This window comes from Pelodiscus sinensis, chromosome 5 (genome assembly GCF_049634645.1).
Source record: "Pelodiscus sinensis isolate JC-2024 chromosome 5, ASM4963464v1, whole genome shotgun sequence".
Lineage (NCBI taxonomy): Eukaryota > Metazoa > Chordata > Testudines > Trionychidae > Pelodiscus > Pelodiscus sinensis.
Genome location: NC_134715.1, coordinates 111612110 through 111638131, shown reverse-complemented (window position 1 = coordinate 111638131; position 26022 = coordinate 111612110). Strand labels below are relative to the sequence as shown.

Genomic DNA, 26022 nt, shown 5'->3' with positions numbered 1-26022 from the left:
CTAGCTGAGTTTTTACATTTAAACTGATTTTTAAATTCATGGAACAATCTAATATTGTGAGGAGGAACCTTCCTAAGAAGAAATTATGTCCTTAAATCATTTCTTTCCATGATAGTTGAGGATTAATATTAAAATAATGTAATTCTATAGTTCTCTGCAAGTACAGAAGTCATGATGCTTTCATCGATTAGGGTTTCATGACTCTGGTAACATCACTTAACTTTTTGCCAGATTTGCTATAAGATTACATTATTTTTTATCAAAGTGATATGTCATAAGCCAAAGTATCCATGAACTACTGCTAACATTAATTCAAAGCAGCATGCCCCACCAAGTGGCATGCAGCTAAAATTATTCACAGTTATCTTCTCATGTGACAATTAAATAGTCTCCCCTACTCTGTGAGCTTTCAGCATAAAATTTAAAGCCAGAAGGCACCATTCGATTATCTGTTCTAATGTCCTGTGTAATACAGCCCATACAACCAATAACATTTATTTGACTAAAGCATATCTTCTAGAAAGGTATCCTATCTTGACTGAATCCCATGCTCTTCCTTTCCCAAATCCATCAATCCTTCCACTCTCCAAACACCAGAGTCATCTCTCTCACTCCTCTTGGCCAACCAAACTTCTCTGTGCCCAGTACTGAAGAAGGGTTTCTTTGGATGTCTCCCCCACCTAATAGCTGTTCCTCACAGCAGCACTAGTGTGGTAGGTAGGCAGATCACCCTACAGCCTCTGCTGCCACTGGTGGTAGCAGACTGTTTATTGAGATGGGTGATGGTAGGGAGTGGGTAAGCTGGTGGATCACTTGTGGAATAGGTTCACTTGTGGAATAGTCTTCCCTGACTTGTGCTGGTCTCCTGTAATTGGTCTGAGGGGGAGGCAACAGAAGGAATGGGTTTTCCTGTGGTGGTAAGCTGGGAGGAGTCAGGCTTCAGTCCCTCTCTACTGCCAGCTCTTTAACTCCATGCTGAAACTGGGGAAGCAAACACCAGGACTTTCACTCCGTACAGCAGTAGGACATGTCTACACTACAAATGTAAGTCGATCTATGTTAGGTCGACTTACAGTCAGCACAGTAATTACTGCAGTAGTTCATGTCCACTTTATCCTCCTTCTGTTGGCTGTGCATGTCCTCACCAGGAGCACTTCTGCCAACTTAAGAGGAGCAGTGTGAGGGACTCAAGAGTCCCAGCTCTCAGCTCACCATGTAGTTCACTGCTCAGCATGTAGTTTGCTGACTGCCCCCTTGCTCTCGGCTCCCCGCACCTCTTTGATCCTTGCCAGGACCACGGCTTCCTCCCTCCCCTGCTATCAGCTCCCCAGCAGGAACGCAAAGGTTGCACCAAGGCTCCCAGCTCTCGACAGGAAGTTAAGTGGCTGAACAGAGGCTCCCAGCTCCCCACTTGCTGCATGGAGGCTCCTGGTTTCCTGCTTCCTGCCCAGAGCCTGGTTGCCACCAAATTGGGAGCCCAGGGGCAACAGGCCTCTAGCTGGAGTCCTCTCCTTGTCTCCTCCCCTGCCCTGGGCTTTCGTTCCAACATGGAATTAAGAAGAATGACAGCCAACAGCCCATGTCAGTAACCCTTAGTCGCTACATAGACACTGTGTTGCCCTAACTACACCAACATAACTCCACCTTCAAGAGAGGCAGAAGTCTAATTATGTCAGCACTTTCATCAGCAAGAGCCAGGCTGTAGTGTGTGCACTGACATAATTAAATCGACGTCTGCTACCTTATGTTGACCTAACCTTATAGCCATGGTGTCCAACCAGTTCAGAAGCAGAGTGGCTATTGCTATAGAGAATTAGCTAAACTCAATTAGTCAAGTAGCCCCGATGTTCAAGCCAACTAGCCACACTCAACTGACCAAATAGCCACATGTGGTTAGCAGTTAGCATGTTGGACACCACGGCTCAATAGTGTAGGCCAACTCTTAGCCCTGCCTCCTTTTCTTCCCTTTGTGTGTTGCTGACTGTGGAAGTTTTATGGCATCATTTCATGGACTTTCTCTGGATTGTGGACAGAGTATGAGAGTCCCCCTTGCTGCAGTACTACAGCGATGGAAGAAGCAACCACAGCTCTATTATTCGTTATGACTGTGTCTATACTGGCGGGTTCTTGCGCAAGAGTTCTTGTAAAAGAACACGTCCACACCGCCATGTTCTTTTGCGCAAGAGTATCCACGGCAGTGTGGACGCTCTCTTGCGCAAGAAAGCTCTGATGGCCATGTTAGCCATAGGGGTTTCTTGTGCAAGAAACCCCTGCAGCATGTCCACACTGTCTTCTTGCGCAAGAGCTACTGCGCAAGAGGGCTTACACCTGTTAGAAAAGAGCATAGCTCTTGTGCAAGAAGCCCTCTGCTCTGATGTCGTACTGTAAATCTTCTTGTGCAAGAGCAGGCGGGCAGTGTGGACGCTCTGCGGAAGAATGGCTGTTCTTGCGCAATAATCTACCAGTGTAGACATAGCCTATTAGTACTGTTACATTAGCACATAAGAAGCTCTAAACATGCTCTGCCAGGCCATGTGCTGTACCTATCCAAAATAAAAGATTTCCTGCCCTGAAAAACTTAAAATCCAAAAAGACAACATATCATAAGTATTATCCTCTCTGGATTACATGAGGGGGATCTGAGCCACAGAGACTGAGGACAAGTTGATCTAAGCTATGCAATCTGTTATGTTACTAGTGTAACTCAAATCAACATAGCTTAGATTAATATATCACAGAATCCACACTATCCTCGGTTAAGAGAAGAAACTTTCCTGTTGATTCTCCTTACTCAGCTCGTTCTTATGGAGTACTGGAATCAATGGGAGATTAAGTGGCAGCTGATTTTAGCAGGTTTTCACTAGACCTGTTAAATCAACCCCCGGTGGATCAATCACTGCAGCATCAATCCACCCCGTAGTGGAAACATACCATAAGTGATGTGCCTCAGGTCACACAGGAAATCTATACTTGAGCTAGGAGCATAATAGCTGCCCAGGCAAGCAAGAGGTGGCTAAGTTCCAATCTTGAAGAGGGCTTAAAACTTTAACAAGCAACTCTAGTATTCTGGAACAAAGCTAGACAGGCCTTTTCCCCATCCTGTGCCCTAGGCTACTGTGACGGTGTCAAAGGACAAAGGATGGCAGTTCCATTGGACAGAGAGCCTTACAAAATGTTACCAGAGCCCTAAAACAAACCAGATTGTGAATATCAATCTTTATACAGTCACCTTCAGAAACTCATCAAGATCCCTTATTTTCTGAGCTTTACTGAGATCTCCTTGTTGATTTTCATGAGCTTCTTTGAGCTCTTCTGTCTTTCTTGCACGACATGCCAGGAGTTTTATGATCAGGTCTTTACTTTGTTGGACACAGTCTGCAACAGAAAATGTGAATGTTACAACACAGAAATATACAATTTGGGGAAAATAAGTGTATGAGCTTTCATTTATGATTTAAATATGGATAAAAAAGCTTGCATTCAAGCAATTCTATTTATATTTTTTAAATAAATATATTATATTGTAGGGATGGCACCACTGTCTAATGAATAGGGCACCCGACTGGCTACTAGGACTTCAGGGTTCTATTCCTGGCTGTACCTCTGACTTCTTGTGGGATCTTGGACAAATCTTAAGGGAAAGATTTCAGTATACACTGTTTTTTTTGTTTAGTTCTGTGTGCCAGCTTGAGACATTTGGGGTCTAATTTTGGACCCTTCACAGCTCCAGATGAGTTTGCCCTCCAGAGCTTGTGTGTGTGTGTGGAACATGCACACCTGTGTGACTATAAACAAACAACCCTCTCTCACCTTTGTCTTTTCATTTGATATTCATTCAACCCCCTCAAAAGTACTACAGATACCTTCATAATTCACTAACCCTCCACCAAACTCATGAAACTAAAGATTAATACAGTACATTAATGTTCTATTGTGGCAGCAATGCTGCAGCCCTACCAAGGTGTTTGAGCTATGTTACGTTCCTTGCTGTGAAGAGATAAAACAGCACATTACATACAAATCTGCACATTAGTCATGCCCAGAGCTAATTTATTATAAACTTCGGGCTGCTGATGAACAGAAATTCTCTGACTAGTCATCTGAAAGTCTTTAATAAAAATTTACCCAGTGCAGGCTATGTGGCTGTCCTAGCACCGCAGAATGTGCTGCACCCCAGAAGCAGCCAGCAGTAGGCCCAGCTCCTTGGTGAGGAGGGGGGAGAGTGTATAGGCCTCTGTGCACTGCCCTTGTCCTGAGCACTAGCTTCGCCCTCCCATTGGCTGGGAACCTGCTGCTAGCTGCTTCTGGGGAGCAGCATGGTCTGCAGTGCCAGGACAGGTAGGAAGCCTGACTTAGCACCCCTGCTGCACTGCGGACTGGAAGCTGCTCAAGATAAACCCCTCCTGCCCCAGCCCCCTCATACAGCCCAAAGCTCTCATCCTCAGCCCCACCCTGGAGCCCACACTCTAGTCAAACTATATTGGGTGACAGGCATCACACTATTTTCTTCAACTGGGTCATGAGAAAAAAAAACTTTTAAAACCACTGGGTTTACACCCTTCTCCAGAGCATATGCCCCCTCCCATCCCCCAAGAACAGCAGTCCAGAGCCTCCACAGTATTTAGGCTCCTCATTTCCATTCCTTTGAGCATCTGGGTGGGCCAACATTCCTTGTTTGTCCATTAGCATACTTTTAAAGAATGAAATTTCATCTACTGTTATGGCAAAGTGAGACAAGTTAATAACAAAATGAAGCTTGTAGGTCAATGAATTTTAAAGATGAAGGTCCAAAATAACTGTTTAAAACATACCATTATTGCAATGTGCTACTTGGTCCCAGAAGGCCTTGTGCAGGCCTGTTAATAGCTCCTCCTTCTGTGCAACAGAGAGGTTGCTCTTTATAGCTAACTGGTCCAAAATGCCAGCTACAGCATCTAGTCTACATTTACTTTCTACTTGTATCTTTGTCTTCAAAAAATCGACCTTTTTTGCCATTAGCTCCCAATTAAATATTCTTTCCTGAATATCCTGAAAAGAAAACAAAAATACAATATAAAAACATCAGTACTGAATCTCTGCAATATGCTGAGGCCTTCATTAACCCAATCAATACTGAATGATGCAACAGACAAAACCAGTGACACTAAACAAAGTATACTCCAGTGAACCATTCATTTGATTGTGTGTGCACTCGCATCCTAGATGGAGTCAAGCAAAGCGGTCTACATTTTCCATCCAGTGCTTGCTGGCTCCTTAAGGAATGAAATTAAATCTAAAATTAATGAAGCAATGTCAATAATAAATTAGCATCACACATTTCAATGTTAAGCACTGACTGATGTTGAAGGTGAAAAGATTCACTAGATGGAGCAAAAGGACAAGCCATAAATATTTTTTTTTCTACAATACTGCCAAGCTGGTCAGCTTTCATTTAAAGAATGAACATTGCTCTAGGACTATAATACCATTGTACAGTGAATCCCAGTACACTGAGATTACTGAATGTATATAAAACTGTGTAGCTCAGTAAATGTATTGACAAATAAAAGCCATTACAGACTGTCAGCTGACATTACACTATGGCACAGGAAACCCAGGTTCATAGCCCATCTAAGAAATCTTGCTCTTTAGGCAAATGGTTCATACAATGGCTTAAAATGGAGAGGGTGCATGAGGCTGGGAAACCAAGTGCCAGCTCTAGTCAAGGCAGGAGGCATTTCTTAAGAGCTGACAAACTTATAGCTGGAAACCAAACCAGCTCAACCAGGGCCGGATTAAGACCTTTAGAGGCCCTAAGCACTGAAAAGATTATGGTGCCCCCCATATGTAAATCAAAATAAAAACAATACTATACCGTAAAATCTCCCTTTTTTTTTTTTGGTGCCCCTGCTTTGCTGGTGCCTAACCATGTGCTTAGTCTGCCTATTGGGTAATCCAGCCCTGAGCTTAACTGTTATGTTAGTTTTGCTCAACAGAGGCAAAAGACTGTAATTAGTGATTAGACTCTGTGATATGCTTGTAAGTATTAATTTTACTTGTAACGGTTGTATTCAGTGCTACAAGGAAATATTTATGCTTTGCTTTATGGCTGTGTCTAGACTGGCATGATTTTGCGCAAATACTTTTAATGGAAAAGTGTTTCCGTTAAAAGTATTTGCGCGAGAAAGCGTCTATACTGACATGTGCTTTTGCGCAAAAGCATCCGTGCCAATGTAGACACTCTCTTGCGCAAGAAAGCTCTGATGGCCATGTTAGCCATCGGGCTTTCTTGCGCAAGAAATTAACATGGAAGAATACTTGAGCGTCAGAGTATTGCGCAAGAACCACTGATTTTGTACATTACAAAGTCAGTGTTCTTGCGCAAATACTCGCGGCCAGTGTAAACAGGCGGCCAGATTTTGCTCAAAAGCAATCATTTTTGCACAAAATCATGCCAGTCTAGACGCACCCTATAAGTTTAAAAGTGTTTGCTCTGAACTTTTCAGAGGGGTAGCCTTGTTAGTCTTACCTTCAAAAACCTTAAAAAAACAAAATACAGGACAATGTAGCACTTTAAAGACTAACAAGATGGTTTATTAGATGATGAGCTTTCATGGGCCAGACCCACTTCCTCAGATCAAATAATGGAAGAAAATAGTCACAACCATATATACCAAAGGATACAATTTTAAAAAAATGAACACACATGAAAAGGACAAATCACATTACAGAACAGAAGGGAGATGTGGGGGGGGGGGGGGGGGGAGGGGAAGGAAGGTGAATGCCAGTGAGTTAATGATATTAGAGGTGGGGAAGCCTATACTGGAACAGGACACTAAACTCCAGGAAGCTCTGGGAGACAGACCCATAGTCTCCTATAGACAACCACCCAACCTCAAGATGATTCTTACCAACAACCACAGGACATACCACACTAATATCAACCCTGGTACTTTCCCTTGCAACAAACGCCGCTGCCAGCTTTGTCCACATATTCACTCTGCTGACACCATTATTGGGCTTTCATGGACTATAATTCTTCTTTCACTTCTTCTTTCACTTCTTCAGATGAATGGAGAACCCAGGTATGGGAATTCTCTATCTTTCTGCCCCCTATAAAGCAGGCCTATCAAGATGAAATGGGCCATTGAGAAACATCACAAGTACAAAGGATTGTGAATGGCCCTATTACACCTTAGAAATGCTACCATCAAGGAAGCTCATCTCATGGGCAGGAAGGACAAAATTTGTCATCTCTTTGTTGTTTGACTCTCACAGTGCCAGAGCCATTAAATGAACACAGAGATCCTCAAGGGCAATCCCTCGGTCTCTCCTGGGGATATTTTGAATTGACAGATTACCATATCTGTCATCTTTAGGAATCATGGATGGTTCCTTTGTGTATATGTTTACTAGCTTTAACCTTTCTTTTTACCTAGTTAATAAACCTTTACATAGTTATTACAGGATTGGCTACAGGTGTTGTCTTTGGTGTACGGTCTAAGATACAAATTGATCAGGAGTAAGTAACTGCTCTCTTCAGTCTGGAAGCAATGTGAATATTGTGTGATTTTTGGCATAATGGACTGAATCACTAAGTCCAGCTTGCCTGGATGGCAAGATAAATTGGGAACTTTGTGGGGATTATCTGTGACTCTGTGGTAAAACTGCTATAGTGATACAGGAGTTCATATTTGTTACAGAGTTGATGAAATCTAATTATATAAAACACTAGGAATAAGGAATGTCTGTCCTGTTTTTGACAGACTACGCTAATGCAGGCACTTGTGGTCGTGAGCCTCTCCAGATGCATGACAGGGTGACCATTAGCAGATACTGAAACTAAAGGAGAAGGTGGCCCTTCTCCAAACAGCTAGAAGGCCCATGAAGGTTACGTAAGTAGGAAAAACTTAGTAAATGTTGGGTCCAAAATAAGAAATAATACATAGAATGTACACTTCATATTGAACGAGGCACAAGTGAGGAAAGCCCATGTATGGAAGCCCAGTGAACCATGGTGCAGTGAGATAATCTAATCTACTCTAATTATTTGCCAATGTGGATCATTTGTTTTACTTGAATCCTATATTACACAATCATAAATCATTAGCTACTAACCACTAAATGTTGTACAGGTAAAAAATGCATTCAATGGCCATTGTGGGCTAGATTCAAATCTAATTTATTTTTCTGTAAATCTAAAATAATTCCAATCACATCCGTGGAGTTACCCCAAATGAATACCCCTTGTAACTAAGAAGGATCTGGCCCACTGACATGTTAATTATGTGTAACTGTAGGTGCTTTTTGTTGCATTAAAATGAATACGCTTGTAAATGTTATTGCTTCATCTCTCAAGTCCAGGTTACTAGGAGTTGTTCAGCATCTTCCAAATTAAAACAGGAGAGCACTCAAGACAGAACCCTTCTTAATTTGAAGTATGGCCATCAGGCATGGTAGAATAAATACACTTTAAAAAGATATTTCAGTGCTCAGATCAATTTTTCCCTTTCCTGTTAGGAAAGGGAAGCATTGTTCTTGCTGTGTGCTCACTGCACACGTTAAAATCTGGCAGAGCCAGAATCAAAGTGATGAGAGGTCACTCACTGAAGAGTTTTTACAAACTACCAAGAAAGCTAGTCTCCTAATAACAGTTCAAAGTAAACAGGTCACAGTTAGTAAGTTGTCTACCTAAGTCATAAACTCTGATATAAACATTGTACATTCGCATCATGCTTTGAGTTAGGACTGACTGTGTGTCTCTTCAGCTTTCTCTCTTCTTGTACTTTACCATTGCCTGCAAATCCTGAGACTGGCTTAATAACCCTTCTACTGCAATCATTCTCTCAGTCAGATTCATCATTATCTTTCCTCTTTTGGCACTTGAGCAATTTGATTGGTTCAGGAGAAATTGCTCAGCTTTGTCTGCCTGTTTCCAGAATGCTTCCATCTGCAGAGTGAGAATTAAAACACGTCAACTATTTCCGCCTTTTTAAAAAAAATCATACTGTTTATAAACCTGCAAAGTTAATTACCCTACAACACAAAGATGCTCTACTAAAGGCAGCAAATCATTGTAATTCAAGATAAAGCCATTACAAAGTTACCATTTAGCAAAACCATTTCATGAAAATTTATTTTGAAACATGGGAACTCACACTTTTGAAATGTTAGATACCACATATGGTACCTGTTGGCTTATTTTGACTCTTCAGAATAAGAGGAGGTTAGTGTATATAATTTTATGATTGACATTTAAAAAAACTCTCCACATACAACACACTAAAACAGGCTAATTCAATAGACCCCCAGACTTTTCAGGGTCACTGCCCTCCCTCCCCCCACCTCGTAGCGAGGGCTGGGAGCAAGAACATGGCAGACATGGACAGAGGTAAAGGGCCAAGGCTGGACCTGAAGCTGGGGACAGGTCTGGGGCCAGGAGCAGGGCTGTGGCCAAGGGCTAAGGCTGTGGACGGGGCTGAGGTTGGGTATGAAGCTGCAGCTACAAGAAGCTAGGTGGTGTCCCTTCCTACCCTCTGTGGGAGTGGGCTCAGACAAGCTAATTAGTACTGGAGACAGAAAAAAGGCTAATAACCTGTCCTCACTTTCTAACAAGTTACTTTTCTAACAATCTTCAGAGGGTAGCCAAGCTAGACTGTACAGGATAAACTTAACAAACAACAAAAGGTCTGGTAGCACTTTATAGACTCACAAAACATGTACTGTAGATGGTATCATGAGCTTTCATGGGCACAGCCCACTTCTTCAGATGACCAGAGTCTGAAGAAGTGGGCTGTGCCCACGAAAGCTCATGATACCATCTACATGTTTTGTTAGTCTATAAAGTACTACCAGACCTTTTGTTGTTTTTGAAGTTTTTACTAACAATGTTGTGCATGTCTAGCAACATTTTAGTTTAAAACTCCAAAGTTTTCACCAGCTGAGGTTTTGGTAGCTGCTTAGTTTGTAAACATTATATTAGCATCTCAGAAATTATCAGCATATAATGTGGTTTAGGAAGTTATATGGTCCACCTACAGATAACCAGCTTTAGGTTCTGATTCTGTAGAACTCATGTTCAAGCTTAATTCTATACACATGAGTCATTCCATTGGCTTCAATGGGACCACTTACATATATAAAGCTAAGCATTTGTACATCTGTACAATTGGGGCCTTATATTGTAAGCTCTCCACGACAGGAGCCTGGATCTTGCAGTATCCATCCATTTAATGGTTTTATATTACTGCATCACAAGGTGCCCCCATCTTGACTGGGACCTCTAGGTGTTATCATCATACATATTTCTCAGTAATGGTAATAATAATTAAGGGGGAGATTGTGAATAGTGAATGGCTCTTGACTTTCAATGAGACTTGTGCTACTAACTCTCTTCCAAAACAGGCAAGAATTGTACTTGGAAATTCTAGGTGCTTTTTTGAAGGTACCATTCTTCTGTGTATGGTGAGGAAAGGAGAAACGAAACTGCACTGAGGGAAGAAAAAAGCTCTTCATGGACCTGATCTAGCTGGGACTGAAGTCAATGAGAATCTTTCCATAGCATAGTAATTATGAGGAGATGAGTAACTCCATACGTTGGGGCAGATCCCCATCTGATGTAAATGATTATAACTCCATTAAATGACAATTTACATCAGCTAATGTTGTCCCTTGTGGAGCTAAGCCAGGCTACATGACAGTAATAAAATCAGTTTCACACATGACTAATTCTGTAGAATATTAACCAATAACTTATTTAAAGAATTTACTTTTATGGGCTCTCAAGAAATGTCACATGCTTCTACCACTATCAGCTGGACACTTGCTATCAAATAAAAAGAGCAGAGATTAAATAGAAAATCATAGAAGTTCATGCTAGCACATTTCACAAAGTACCAGACATGTCGGAATGACTGTCAGTTTCTTTGTTACAGAGGCCCAGGGCTGGCATAGATGGGCTGTTCAAGTCAGGAGTGAAATGCACTGGCAAATCAGTGTGGGAACTTTATATATAGCCAGCCCGTATGACAGGTCTTTCATACTCATGAACACTAAATTAACTCAAATGCTGGAAAAAAAAGGGGGGGGGGGAAGACAGTCTGAGAGGTTCTCCTCTTATTTTCCAGCAGACTAAATAAATAGGATGTTTTTCCACCTCCAGGTTTCCTGGCTTAGGAATTAGTTTTGACACAGCGGTGCTACTGAACTGAAAAATTATCATTTCAGGAGGATCAAATGTCAACAGTCAAATTATATTTTTGCATTTAAAAGCACTTTAAATGTGTTACACTGCACAAAGCAGCGTAGCCAGAAGAGTTACTGAGGTGTTAGTAACACTGTAATTATATATCAACTGAAAAAGTTTTTCTATTAAGGGTACATACTTTACACACTACAAGTGAGCCTCAGATGTAAGGCAAAATATTACAGGCCAAATTCCTAACTCATAGAACTGGAAGGGACCTTAAGAGGTCATTGAGTCCAGTCCCCTGCCCTCATGGCCTTCATTGCATTGCCATTGTTTACTGAAATATCTTTTGCATAAAGTGAAACAGTAAACTTTCAAGATATATAACCAATTCTCTTACGGTACGTCTACACAGCAGCATTAGGTTGGAATAACTAACATTATCCAAAAAAACAATGAGCGTGTCTACACAGCAAGCCATTATTTCAAAATAATGTTGAGTTGGAGGACTTCTTACTCTGACTCCTGTAACCCTCATTTCATGAGGAGTAATAGCAGTCAAAGGAAGAGTGTTCTCGACTTTCTGTTGTGTAGACAGCAACAAAAGCTGAATTAAGCTATTTCGACTTCAGCTATGCAACTGATGTAACTGAAGTTGCATATCTTAATTTGACTTTTGCCCTGCTGTGTAGACGGACCCCTGGTAGCTCAAAAGATATGAGATCATCTTATTATATATTTTGCTCAGAAACTCACATTTCTGTCTGAGTCCATTTGTTCAAGAATTCCTCCTAAATGGTAAGACACAGGACCATCAAATTTGGTATGCAATTTCTTCATATAACTTAAAGCAAGGTCAGGCTTTAGTTGTGCTCGGACAATGGGATGTGCCTGGAATTAAACTGTTTCTCATAAAATGGAAAGGAAGCGATCTGGCAAGAGGGACCATCATACTGCTAAATGACTACAGGGGGACAGCAAAGGACCCGAGATGATGACTAGGACAGCTATAACCCCATTTGGCCAGCAGGGGGCAGAGTGGCGCTAGAGACAGCTATCTGTTGTATATTTCAGAGAGCTTGTCTGTGTGTCTATCTGTGTCTCTGTCCCCCCAGCCAGGGGACAAGCATCTCTCCTTGAGCTGTGCCTGCTGCAGTGGCCATGGAGAGGCACTTCTCACCTGGTCTCAAGCTGCTGCAGTGAGAGAGGGCTAGAGTTATCCTCTTTCCCCACAGCAGTCTGCATACTGAACACCTCAACCTCAGCCCCACCACAGAACAAGGATCCAAGCAACGCTGGGTAAATCATCTAGTAAAATCATATTTAAATTAAGGTTTGGAGAAGAAAGTAAGATTATGTAGTAATGAGAATGTGATCAGGTCCAACAGTTCATACTATACAAGGGCTTGAAATATTTTACTAGTCCAACAAAGTAATAAGTAGTTGATATCTCTATATATTGTAGGGATGTAATAGTGTAGTTGATTAACCCATAAGAAAAACCTTATAGGTTAATGCTATAGACTACATGCATTTCCCCCCACCCCTGTCAGTAAATTTTTTAGCATGCTGGCCAGCAGCCCAGTTCAGTCCTGGCTTGTGCCGGGTCTGGGACCTACTCCCATTGTGGTTCTGCATTTAAAGTGTATTAGGAGCCAGGTGGGCAGGCAGCCTGGCTCAGTTCTGGTTTATGCCAGGTCCAGGAGCTCAGCCCCCCTCTTTGGACAGGGACTGCAGCCATCCTACACTGCTGCCTCTGTATCAGAGGCAGCAGCATTGGGCAACAGGCAGTTGGTCCACAAGAGAGGCTGGTTTTTAAACTGGTTCCCCTTGTGGACCAGCTCCCACCTGGTACCCCGTGCTGCTGCCTCAGATACAGAGGCAGAAGCCCAGAGTGGCAGGGGGCTCCTTGGGAGTGGGGTCGGAGCACACTGGCTGCCAGCCCACCCCTGGGGACTATAGAGTAGTCGATTAACCGATACAAATTTATGAGGTTAATGGACAATTTCATTAACCAATATTTAGCATCCCTAATATATTGTGCGAGAACCAATGTTCGGAAAAGAAAGACACTAATGTACGTGTACTTTCTGGATCAGTGGACTTCTAAAATACTGATCTTGGACTAGTTACCACAAAAAACCCTGTTTCATCAACAGAACAATGTTAATTTAGAAAACAGAGATGATATAAAATGATATAGGTACATTATCTAGTATATGTTCCGAATATTCCCTCTCTTTCCTTTCTAAATCTTCCAAGGTCTGGTACTCTGAATTACGAGCACCCGACATTTCGGTACTCAGAAGTCTGGAGGTAAGTTGTTTCTGTAACTCTTCCAAATCCTGGAAAAATAAAAAACTTGTTACACATGAAAATAGCTTGCTTTGTCTTGACTAAATGCAGGCTTCCTCTTCAAAATAGTATTGTTTGGAAAATAATACTTGCATTTTGCTTCTAGTTAAAAAGTCCTAATTTATTAGAGAATTTGAGTTTTGCCCATGATTCTTCATGCAAGTAAAATCAACAAACTTGTTCAAGAAATCTTATTTCTATGTATTGCCATGCCTGAAGTTAAGTAGAGAAAACATCAGACATTAGGCATAAAGTCAGCCCTGATCTACAGTTATTTTACTCCAGTATAAATCCATTTAACACAATGTAAACAGGTGTGAGACCACAATCAAGCCTGCTGCTCATTTCCACTGACTATAGACACCACTAACTACTGACTCAAGTTACATATTTTTAACCCTTTTAGTGAACCCACAAGTATTTTCAATAAGATTGCAATTTTGGCTCCCTGTCTTTAACTGTCCCCTTAAAATGCATATTCTGTGTTTGGGGGGATAGTAGCAGTATAACTACTAGATCCATGCATGCAAATGTAAGTAATTAGTAATGTATGTGCATTTACACACACATGTATATACACATGTGCACGCACACATGCACATAGTTACACATACATGCATATGTGTGTGCATGCATACAGAGATGCACCTGCAAAACCTAAGGCTGCATTTTTATAGGCCACTTGGAAATACTGACTTTTAATGTTTGTAAGCCATTACTTTAAATTAATAAATGAAATAATGTCTTCTCAATAGAATTAATAAACAGATTTAATAAAACCTTCATCCTTATTCCATGAGTTAGCACCAAGATGCATATTTCTTCACTTTCCAAAAGATGCCTTTTTTCTCAAGCCTTTTTCTACCACATGATTTTGTTTCTCAAAGAATTACATTCATATCTTACGTCTTAAAGAACTGTGAACACATTTTAGTGACTCTTAAAAATGTTCTATCATCAAAATTCCATTAAGCTTTCATGTAGAATCAGCGAATGAAGAGAGAAAAAATGCTTATTACAGAAAGGCATCTTGTCCACTGCCTCCCAATGCAAGATTAAATATAATATTCAATGTAATACTTCTGCTAATACTAGACGTATTGCTTCTTGCCAAAGTGATTTTCCCTTATGCAAACATGGTCCATTAGGATTAGTCTTCAGTGATGCCACAACTCAATGTTTGTAACCTCTAAAATATTACAGGTCAGGTTGTCAAGAGCTCAGTTCCCATGCAGCCACTGAATTAAAGTGGCTAGATTCTTTTTCAAAAAAGGCTCAGCATGTTAGACACTGATCTCTTTAGAAAAAATCTGGTCATTAATGCCATAACAGGAACTTTTGAAAAATCAGACCCTGTTTTTTTAGGTGCCTAATGGGAGCTCTGTGTTGGGAAAAAAAATTATCCCCATGTGAGTTACTGCTTCTGAAATGTGCTGGGTTGATAGCCCCAGAGCTGGAAGTTCTCTAGATGTTATTAAATCAAAGCCCCTCAGGATCATTTTGTAGAGGAGCTGAGCAAAGCAACAGTGTAGGTTATAACCTGGGTAGATTTATATATTTCTGTGTAATACATTAGGAAAATAATGGAGCCAGCTGTGATTTGTGATTTTTCTGAACTACAGAAGTGTCCAGTTGGAAGTAGAGTGAGTTTGGAAACATTCTGAATAAAAAACTGCTTTTCAGCAAAATGGGAATTTCTTGTGAAATTTTCTCTTTTGACTACAACTTCTGAATTTTATGGAATACCATTGCTATATATTTAGGAAATAGGATTTTGGCTTTCATTTTTAATTTTGGCTTTCATTTTGACAAATGCTAAGTATTTTGTGGAGGAACACCAGATCAGTGGGTGAGGAAACAATAATTACACAATTTATAACCTCATGCTTTTTATTTGCATTGAGATTATTGTTCCCATTTTAAAGCTAGGGATCTGGCACAGGGCAAGAGCAAGGAAATGTCTACACTGCAATTTAAGTCCAGGGTTCTAACTCAGACTCAAATCTAACCCTCTTTCATTTACAGCACAAAACAAATAAACAAACAAAAATCATGCTAACCAGGGATCCCATGACCCCACAGAAGTGGAAGGTCTGAGCCTGAGTTAGGGTTACCATACCTAAACTTTCAAAAAAGAAGACACCCCTAAGAGGGAGTGTATCTGTATCAGTATCTACCAACTCACGTTGTATTAATGTGTTATAATATATATTATATATTATATAACACATTAATACAACATGAGTTGGTAGATACTGATACAGAAAAAAAACAAACCATCTAAACCAAAATAAAGCCCCAAGCCCTCACTCATGTGGTCCCTGACTGACATTCCCCTCACACACCTGAGCCTAAGGCTTGCAGGGACCCAGACTAGTAGATTTTGTGTGCTCCAGGCCCGTGGGCGAATGGCAGAGGGGCTGGAGTCCTGAGCCTCTGTCTGGATTCAGGCAAGCCTGAGGTTTCCCACCCCTGGTCCTAGAGCCTGCACACCCACCTGAGTCCAAACAGCTACAATATGCAGTTAAATAGCCCCTTAGCTCTGTCAGCTTTTGACTGCAGTATAGATATAACCTAAGCATGCCAAGTCGTGTAGGAAGTATGGGATAGAGCAGGGAACTGAACGCCGATCAGCTAAATTCAAGGCTAGTATCCTAACCACTGGACTGTCCTTCATCCCCAAGCTCAGCCAACCTGTACTGAACACCTGACATAAAAGCAATATTTAACTCTTGGCATGTCTTACAATAGTTCAGTTAGATGAATGGAGAGAAAAGTGCTTTCAAACATCACTCACCAAAGGTTAGGAGACATTATAGAAGTTGCCTACTCTGCAATTTGTCTAAAGTTTGTCAGTATCCTGAATCTGCTTCTGAAATAAGGATTTATTCCTTGAATCACTTTTCTTTCTCAATATGATTAACTTTAATATTAAATTTGAAGATCAAAGGCAGTGAAGTGCTGTTAAAAATGGAGACATAAGCTATGTCAAATAAAATGATAGGGACCTCCAACGTTAATCCATTGACTGAGATTGCATGATCAATCTAAATCCCTGAAGACCAGTGCTGACATAACATGACAGATTTTAAATCAAAGACTAACTGCCTCTTTCTTTTTTTTTAAACAGTGAGACACAGCTGGTAACCTCTCAGCGGTTTATTCATAGTGCTGTACCATTTTTTCTCCTCTGTTCATCTCACAAACATAATGTGATCCAAACTGTGACTAAGAGCAGCTTTCAGCAATGTACATTAACTGTAAGCGTGTAGTGTGAAAAGCCTCAATCCCAGAAATGGGAGTTTCATAAAGTATATGGTAGGAAAATAATTGCACAGAGAGAAAAATAGGTACATTTTCTTGATAACAACTTAGAATTTCCTTCAGATACTGCACCACCTACTATGTTATTGACAATAATAGGTGGGCCCAAATAATGAATTTACACCTAGAGATCGTTCTTTCTATTGAGCCACTGGCTGAGATCTAGAAAACGCTGTTTTCCTGATGGGACTAAACTGTGAAAAAGGCTTTTCTCCTACTAGACTGGAGATAGGACAGTAGTAATTGCTATTTTTTGATAGACAGATAGACATTCAGCTGCAAGTTATGGATAATTCTGTTCAGCAATCACTTCTTTCCATTCATTTTGCCCCTCTTCTGACACCAAAAAAAGAAGGAAGTTGGAAATAAACTACAAATGACATTATTCTATGTAAAAAGGATCAATACAGCAGGGCATGTTGCTGAACTTTCACAAACTCCTTGCATTCACTTTTAGTTTCTGTTGGATGAAACATTAAACAATGGAGACACTTACAGTTTCTTGAGTCAAACTAATATTCTGGTACAAATCTTCAGCGATCTTCTTTTTAAGGTAAAAATCAGAGAGGTATGTTCTGAGAACCTGAATAAATACCTATGTAAAGAAAGAAATATAAAACATAATCAGTTTGATAAGACTTGTAAGGTCACTATGGTAATCATTATTATTGATTGCATATATTAATGAAGCTGAGCTGTAAGCGAAAATCAATTAAAGATAATTTACATTGAAAATAGTCATGCTGAAACTCTCCCAATTCGCCTTGGATAACATTATATTTTATTATTTCTTATACTGCCTGCATTCCTACAAAGACAGAGGTAATTATATATATATATATGTAATGTAACTGATAAATTTTTGAGCATACACAAGGCGTTTCATTGGAAAATACCAAAGTGACTGACAAAAATTAGGCTTCCTGTATCTGCTTTTCCTATCACACAATGACATGCTCACAGAAGGATGGATCTTTTCTACAGCTCTCTAGGTGCCTACACTGTAGTGTCCTCAAATGTCTTTAATGTCTCCATCTTGGGGTTGCTTAAATGTATTTGTTTATACCATCTGTAACCAAAGAGTGCCCATCCCAGGATCTGGGAAGATCTCATAATAGATCTTTAACTAGACAGACTCCAATAAATATATCAACAATAGTGAAAATAAAATAAATCATAATTTAAACCCTTGGCGGAATCTTCACTCAAGTCCTTCCAATTTATCTCCTTGAAAGCCAGAGAGAAAAAACAGTAAATTGATTATTGTGGGGTTTTAAAATGTTAATATTGAAAGTGAATGAATCAAGTTGTTGTTTGAATGTGTTTAGCTTACTGGCAGGATATGACACTGTTTTTGTCTGCCTCTCATTTACACAAAGCAGATGTCATGCCAACCTCCACTTTTTGAATGTATATTGTGTAAAACCTTTAACTTAACAATTATGTCTAAATTCTAAACTTTTCGCTATTACTGAGGCTTCAAAGAAAAAGAAGAAAGGGAAACCTAAGCACACTGGATCCAAAATGGGGGCAACTTTACAATTCTTAGAGTTGAGTAGAATTTGGAAAACTTACTGTTGACAGACTTGCTGGTAAAACAAGTCTCAGGAGGATGGAAAAAGTTACCTCATCTGCTGACACTATGCATATCAAAGGCAGTATGCACCCTTTGAAAATAAAACTAGAAGACAAAATGCTAAGATTTCAAATGCTGTCAAAAATATCAGAATTACAGCAAATTATGAAGACAATGAAGTCAAAACTGGGGTTTTCTTCTCCGAGACCTGATGCTCAGAAGTACTAACTTGGAGGGCAAAAACCAGAACCTTAATGACTAAAATGTCCTCCATATCTTGGACCTATTAATGAAAACGAACTCCTGCTAATTTTCTCTCTGCCTTTTATTTGTTTCTTTGTAAAGTCCCATTTCCCTGAACACAGCTGGACTCAAACAAGAAGAAATAGCTCCCTTTCTTACAGTATCAAACCTCTTCTTTCATTTAGCCCAAAAGCGCGCTCAGCTTTTTTCAGAGCTTCATTCCCAATGCCTGGCCTGAGTCCTTGGCTTTTCTGCTGGTGTTTCTCTCTATGTACACATTCCTCCACCGAGTAATACCCAACATAAGTCCTCTGCCTCTATATTTCAAATTCCTGAATGCAGGGCCGGCCTTAGGCCGATTCGGCCGAATCAGGCCCCGCACCTAAGGAGGCCCCGCGCCCCTGAACCCAGAAGTGCTGGCCGGTGTTACAATTCAGAGCTGGGTCTCTCCCCTGGCTCTGCCCGGAGCGGGACCCGGTCCCCCCGCCAGTCCCCCAGCCCCGGACCGTCCTGTCCTGTCCCGTCCGTGGCTCTGGGCGGCTTCCCCTCGCCGCCTGCTGCTGATCATGCACGGCGTAGCAGGTGGGCGGGGCCTGGACATGACGTGACGTCATGCCTGGGATTTTCAAAGTGCTCGGAGGCAGGCCGCGTGGCTGCCTCTGGGTTCAGACTGCGGGGCCTGAGTGCAGACTCAGGCCTCGCAACGCGGAACATAGGGAAGGGGCTTGTGCAGCGGTGGAGGGGCTGGGGAAGAGGTTTGGGGGGTTTGTGTAGCAGGGGAGGGGTTTGGGAAGGGGCTTGCGGGGAGAGGTAGAGGAAGACCCTTGGGGGGGGGGCTTGTGCAGCGGGAGAGGGGGAGGGGAAGGGGAAGAAAGAGGAAGGCACCAAGAGACAAATGGCAGGGGGCCAAGTGCACTGCAGACAATGAGGGAAAGGGCGGGGTGGGGGGGGCAGGATGATGCTAGGAGAGGAGAGGGGAAGGGCATTGGGGGCTAGAGGGGGAGTTGCTGGGAGAAGACTTGAAAGAAGGAGTGGGCATGAGAAAGGTGGGGATGGAGCAAGTCATGTGTGAGGGCACAGAGGAGCAAGAGGGGAACGGGGCAGAGAGTGGTGAGGGGGTAGGCCTCAAGGAAAAAGAGGGCAAAGGGGGCAGGGGCAGTGAGGGAAGGGGGAGGCACCAGGAGGGTGCAGAGCTAAGGGAAGGAGCAGGTACCAGGGAATTCTCAGGTGAAGCAGAAAGGCAGACGCCTGCAGGGGAGGGACCAGCACCAGAGGAGAGAGGCAGGGCAGGTGTGTAGAGGGAGGTATTGGAAGAGGGGATGAGGCGGCGCAGCTCACTTGATCAGAGTGGGGCTACTGGGGGAGTGGGCACAGGGGGGAGTGAAGGGCTGGTGAAGGGGGGCAGGTTGCAGGAGGGCTGAGGGCAGTGAGAAGGGCAGGAGTCAGGACAGTAGAAGAGGGTGAGGTGTTGGGGGGCAGCAGGTACCAGGGGAGATGATGGAGCAATGAGAGGAGACATAGCAGCAGAGAGAAAAGGTAAAGGTTTAAAAATATTTATTAACGTGGTTTGCTGCCCACGGCCAGTTTGTTTGCGCCCCACGGAGCAGTTTGTGTTTATGCGGGGATCAACACGTGGCCAGCGAGTGGGAGCCAAAACCAAAAAGTAGCCAGTGTAATGATCTTCTGTTGATATGTGTTTTAGTAGTTAAATTCCTGGACTGTCATTGCTCATGAAAAGTGCTGTCACATGGGTAGAAATTGGGTAAATATTGCATTTTATTAATATCATCAGAACTGACTTAAATGGGGCCTGTGTGTTGTGTAGTCTTGCCTTAATCTTTATCTTCATGCCTGTTGGTGTGAGAGAAGCTATTTGTATACATTTGCTTGCATATGCAATCACACTTAAGTTGAGGCCCTCATCATGTTCTGTAAGTATCAGTGTGGCCCCTGGGGCTTCCAAAGTTGAGTTGCCCTAGCTCATCCCTGACAGGTGTCTGTCTCACCTGGTCTTAAATATCTGCAATTTAAGCCCATTGCTTCTCATCTTAACCTCAGAAGCCAAGCAGAACAATTTTTCTTCCTCTTCCTTATGATACTCTTTTAGATACTTGAAAGCTGCTCTCATGCCCCTTTTTGGGGACAATGTAGATGGCTCATTCCCTGCCTAGGGGATGTGAGACTGGGAGCGTTAATTTCCAATCCTCCTGTTTATTCTTTTCCTAAGCCAGAAGGGCAGTCGTTCTGATGGGGGCTCTGCAGGAAGGCAGCCCGCACTGCACCCTGCCTGAAACCTTGTGCAGGTGTTAAACAGCTGTCCAGCCCACCCTAGAGGTGACTGCATTTCAGTGTGCCTGAAGCAACACTGCACCAGCAATGGACAGGAGAATGGCTCCCGGGCATGGCTTGCTCATGACTGCTTCAGTCCCATTGATGGGCCTCAGCCTCTTTCCTTCCACTCCCCCGCTTTGCAATGGGGCTGTAGACTCTAGGGGAGAGAGGTGGAGGCAGGCAGAGGTGTCTCCCTGTGCAGATGTACTCCTGTCTCTGTATTAATCATTCTCTCATTGAAGTTTTTAGCTTGGTAGTGAGTCCTTTTATATGGAAACTTTGTATTATGTCTTGGTAAAATAGTCCCTAGAACAAGTGAGGCAGAGACTGTCCCTGTGGGGTGAATGAGGTGGGAATGAATAAGGTGGAAGGTGAGCACCTCTGGGCAGCTGCAAAGATTGGAGAGGGGATGGAAGCCAGATCCAAGATCAATGAGCCCTGGGAAGTGGGCCCATTGAAAGGAGACTGGACCTGTGGATGCCTTGGGGGTCTGCAACAAGGGCCTGCTATGGGAAGCCCCCTCTTTGGATGTGAATGTGGCAGCATTGAGACACCACCCAAAAGCAGGCACCACAGACACTAACTGCAGATTCATGGGACGGCTCTCACAGAACTTGCACATGCATAAGATGATAGATCTGCAGGAGAGGGGGCAGTGGCATAGTGAGGGGGCCGGAGGGGCCAGTTGGCCCTGGGAGAAAATAATATAAAATGGATCAAAATTATAGGTGCTTTGTGAATATGCTGACTTGAGAGTGGAAAGATTTCCTATTGTCATGTATGATTCCTGGTAACCCATCTCAAATATGAAAAAACTAGGTTGAAACCTGTTCATATCAGGAGCTGTTGAAGTCAGTTCGCCATTTGCAGTATCTCATTAGGATGTTTAGTGAAGAAGATAGTGTTGTTGTTTTTTTTATTTATTCTGTGGGCAAAGCATGGGCTCACAAGAATTCCTCCCTTGTTTTACCATGAGTCTCAAAACATTTGGTGTTTTTCTAAAGGCCTGGAGTCAGTTGATTATGTAGGAATCTCAGCTTTCATTTAAAAAAAAGTTCTTTATACTTCTGGGCCTTACAGCTACGGAGGAAAGCTTTAAAACATGAACCCTAAATACTCAAACAAAAGGCCAATAAAAATCCAACATGTTTTATTTTTAAAATATCATATGATTTGTAGACCATTCTCATAACTTTGTGTCGGCATTCCTTGTGATTTTTGGTTTGGCAATACTGCTCTTTGATTGGTGAATTTAGAGAGGTCTCTCCCTTCAGTTTCCCTTTCCACTCTCCTTTTTTGTCACGGGTCATCAGAGAATCATAGAGACAATGGAGAGTAGGATGAGTCCATGACTATGGTTAATGACTGGTCAGGGTGACTAACTATTATCAGCCAGTGGTCTGAATGAGCTATCTACTGCCATCTGTTAATCAACTGTAGGAAAAGGATTCAGGAGCAGACCTTATTTATATAGACAACTTACTTTGCCACAGAGATCAGTAGACACACTTGCTGTGTCAAGGTGATCAATTTTGGCTCTTTTGGGTTGAAATTCACTTAAGACTTGGGAGCTGGGAGAATGAAATGTTGTTATCCATATTGTATGATTAAAAGACCTGAACTTAATATGACCTGGCTTAGGGTCTACCATAACTTGAACACTAAGCAGAGGATAGTGAGTCACATCTAAGTGAAAGTCACAGAAGATGGAAACAGGTTTTATTGCTGGTGGTGTAACGTGAAAGTCACAGAAGATGGAAACAGGTTTTATTGCTGGTGGTGTAGAATCTATCTGGGAGTCCTCAATTATATATGACACTTTACATCCAGTGTTTAAAGGCAGAGTTGACTAGAATCAACTGAGAGTCCTTGTCTTGTCTCCATGATCACTTGAGCAAAAATCATTGATAAAATCTTGTGTAGACTGATCTTGGACTCAACATGCAGGCCATGTGTTGAAGGGCAGTGCAAAGGCAGCAATGGTGGTGAGGTACCATATTACCTAGTGAAATCATTGGTGCTGAAATCACTAAGGACTGGAATTTGACCATAGAACTGACGCTTTCTTAACAAAGACTCCATTTTTGCTATTTAAAAAGTAAATCGATGTAACAGAAAACTGCAACGCTCTCTGGTAACTTTTCAAAAATCAAACTTTAAACTTTATTGAAAAAATTGGATAGTTTGCAATTGAAAATATTTGACCTACACTTAAGGCAACTGATTTAATTTTGAGTAAAATTTTGCATAAGGATGGCATTTTTTTTGGAAAATGTTCAACTACATCTTGATCAGATCTACTTCTGATGTGGTATTTGTGTGTGGTTGTTGTGTGGGGGTGTGGTTTTTTTTGCTCAACAAAAAATCCTGGGGGTGGAGGGGACGCCGCCAAAGTGATTCGAATTGGGCCCCACACTTCCTAAAGCTGGCCATGCCTGAATGCACTTCCATTTGCCTTTATGTTGGGTAGTAACAGAAGGCCCTTTTGGATCTGAAACCCAGGCCTGCAGAGCTACCAGACAGATAGCCACTCTGGCCTGTCACCCAGTAGCAGCTGTAACCAATATGCACTCCACTTCCCATGATCCATGGACACAGACTGTGGGGAGTCCACTACTAGGATTTGACAGTAACCCTATAGCTCTTGGTTGGCTCCCTGCCTATATAATCTAAGGAATGTTCCAGGTAACAGTGGAAATCTTCTATAGCCACCATGACTGTTCCTGCTCTTGAATTCTGGGCTTGACTTCAGCTTGTTTACGATTTTGCTTCCAGACTTGGAGCCTGAAACCTGGCTCGAGTCCAATGAGCTCCATGTTACTGCGAGTCCCAGATTTGCCCCTGTTCTGACTCTTGGTCCTGATTGCTTTAGTTCGGGTCCTGGCGGGTGATGTGTGCCTATGGCTAGGAGGTCCCTACTATTTCAGATACCTGGCTGAATGGCTTCTTACAACTTATTTAAAGGAAGGATAGTGGCTACAGCCTTCTGTTCAAATGTGGTTTAACCCCACTCACAGCAGTAACAATGATCCTGTTCTGCACCATATCTGTATCCACAAGGCAAGCCTCCATTCTGTGAAAAAAACTCTACTCTTTTGTTTTAATCACAGAACATTGTGTCCTGTTTATCCTTTTCTCCTTGCCGGAGGCTTCTTCTGTTTTTCTTTCCCCTTTTACGCTCTCTCCCTCTCAGCCCACTTTTTTAAACTGGAGTCGGGTCCTATTTTTCTCTCCACTGGAGAAGGCTATAACCTTCAGCTTTAAAATAAAAAAAAAATTTCTCTGTCCTATACATCATGATAACATCTACAATTTGTGTTAGCAAGAAAATCCTCTGGTGCATTTATTTAAGGCTACATTGTAACTTTGCAATCTGCTCTGAGAAAGGAGTGCTGCATACCTGGGCCAAGCCTAGAGCATACCAATTAATCAACTCTCCTCTGTAATGCCAACGATAGTTACTTCCTATTCTGCCCCTCCTCACTTGTGCTGCCCAAAGCATTGTGAGGCACAATTAAGGTTTCATACATCTATCCTACATACCTGTCTGACACTCCCCATCCAAATGGAGGCTGGTCTCTTATAACCTAGTCCATGCAAAAGAACAAGGCAGTACTCTGAATCAGGGCCACTGAGTCCATCACACTAACAGTAAGTGTGTTATACTGAGGTTGCATATGTAAATGCAGAATACACAATTCTTGACACTGCAATGCATTAACACTCATTACTGAAGACATAAATGTATCTTCAAATAAATGTATGTTCATTTCTTCACGTACTATAGGATAACAAATGTTATACATTAAAATGTATAGGTTTTTTAAGGCCATGAGGGACAATTAGATCATCTAGTCTGGTCTCTTCTATAACAAAGGGCATTACATTTTACTCAGTCACCCTTGAATTGAATCAAATATATATTTATGACATACAGAAAAATAAATTATAGTGAAGTAAAAATGCTGTACTTTTCTCAAAGGAGTCTGATAGCCAGAATGAATTATGTTGACTAAACCCTAAGCTTTCTAAAGGAGCTCCCATCTCTAATTCAAATATTCAGTTCAAATGGTTATACATAAGAAATCTGTACCTACCATCTGTTTTTCCTTTCTTAGTTCAGTATCAAGAAGCAGCAGATCTTTCAAAAGAAGACTATACAGGCACAGCTTGACATCAAAACTAAAACAAAGCAGAGGTTTAAAATTCATTACCAGCAATCTACTTACACTGTGCAAAAGCACCACTGCAAAAACAGAGCTGATAGAAAATAGCTAACTTAGTATTTAGTGTTTTCCATCTCCAGTTGTGCTCTAATAACATTAACAGGTTGATTCCCATCCCACCTTGTGACATGAGTTTCACATTTCCCAATGTTGCAAGTTGGAAATATAAAGAGATAAATATATAGATATCTGCCTAGCCACACAACAATTCAGTGGCAGAGTGAAAATTAGAATGCTGACTCTATTCAGATTATTATAGCATAGACTATAGTATCTGAGTAGGGACCTATGTTCCCTCTTGTAGGATGAGTAGCCCCCAAGAGTTCCTGCCTCAAGTACCTAAGGCTTAATCCTGCAGGGTACTGAGCACTCTGGCTCCAATTCAGCAAAGCATTTAAGCATGTGCTTAATATTAATTGAGTTATCCCACTGAGCTGGGAACAATCTATTGGATACTTTGCAGGACTCATCTCACAGTACCGGTAATTAGTTATTACTCCAGAGCAAAGTACTATTCAGAGTAAGTAAAGGTTGAATCTGGCCCTAAATATGTGTGTAGTAGTATAAAGGACCAATTCCGACACCCTTACCCATATCTGTTTCTGTGGTATTACTGATGAGGCAAGGAACTACTCAAGCATGACTGAATCAAATCCTAAATTATTAGTATATAAAAAAAATGCTGTCCAGATATTGATCCTTAATAGGTGGGAAAGCTCTTGCATCCTGTTTTTAAAAGACTGAGAGATGCTGAGAGGAAAGTAGAAGTGGTACATTTTGTACTATGTGATTTGCTCATC

The 26022-nt window shown here is 41.8% G+C and overlaps 1 protein-coding gene across 5 annotated transcripts in view; it reads right to left on the bottom strand.

The window, feature by feature from the left end:
• Positions 1-26022, bottom strand: part of EVC (EvC ciliary complex subunit 1) — a 98041-nt gene that overhangs the window by 52890 nt on the left and 19129 nt on the right. For 3 of the 5 annotated variants that reach the window (XR_012904381.1, XM_006128200.3, XM_006128201.3), the window contains 6 exons: positions 25094-25178; positions 17343-17441; positions 13375-13512; positions 8771-8929; positions 4812-5028; positions 3230-3375 (listed from right to left, as the gene is read on the bottom strand). Coding sequence is in view for 4 of the 5 variants with exons in the window: in XM_006128200.3 (XP_006128262.2) it covers positions 3230-3375; positions 4812-5028; positions 8771-8929; positions 13375-13512; positions 17343-17441; positions 25094-25178 (844 nt within the window). In the remaining variant the exon portion in view is untranslated. The remainder of the gene's footprint in view (positions 1-3229; positions 3376-4811; positions 5029-8770; positions 8930-13374; positions 13513-17342; positions 17442-25093; positions 25179-26022) is intronic. The other 2 variants (XM_006128202.3, XM_006128204.3) reach the window with 2 other exon arrangements.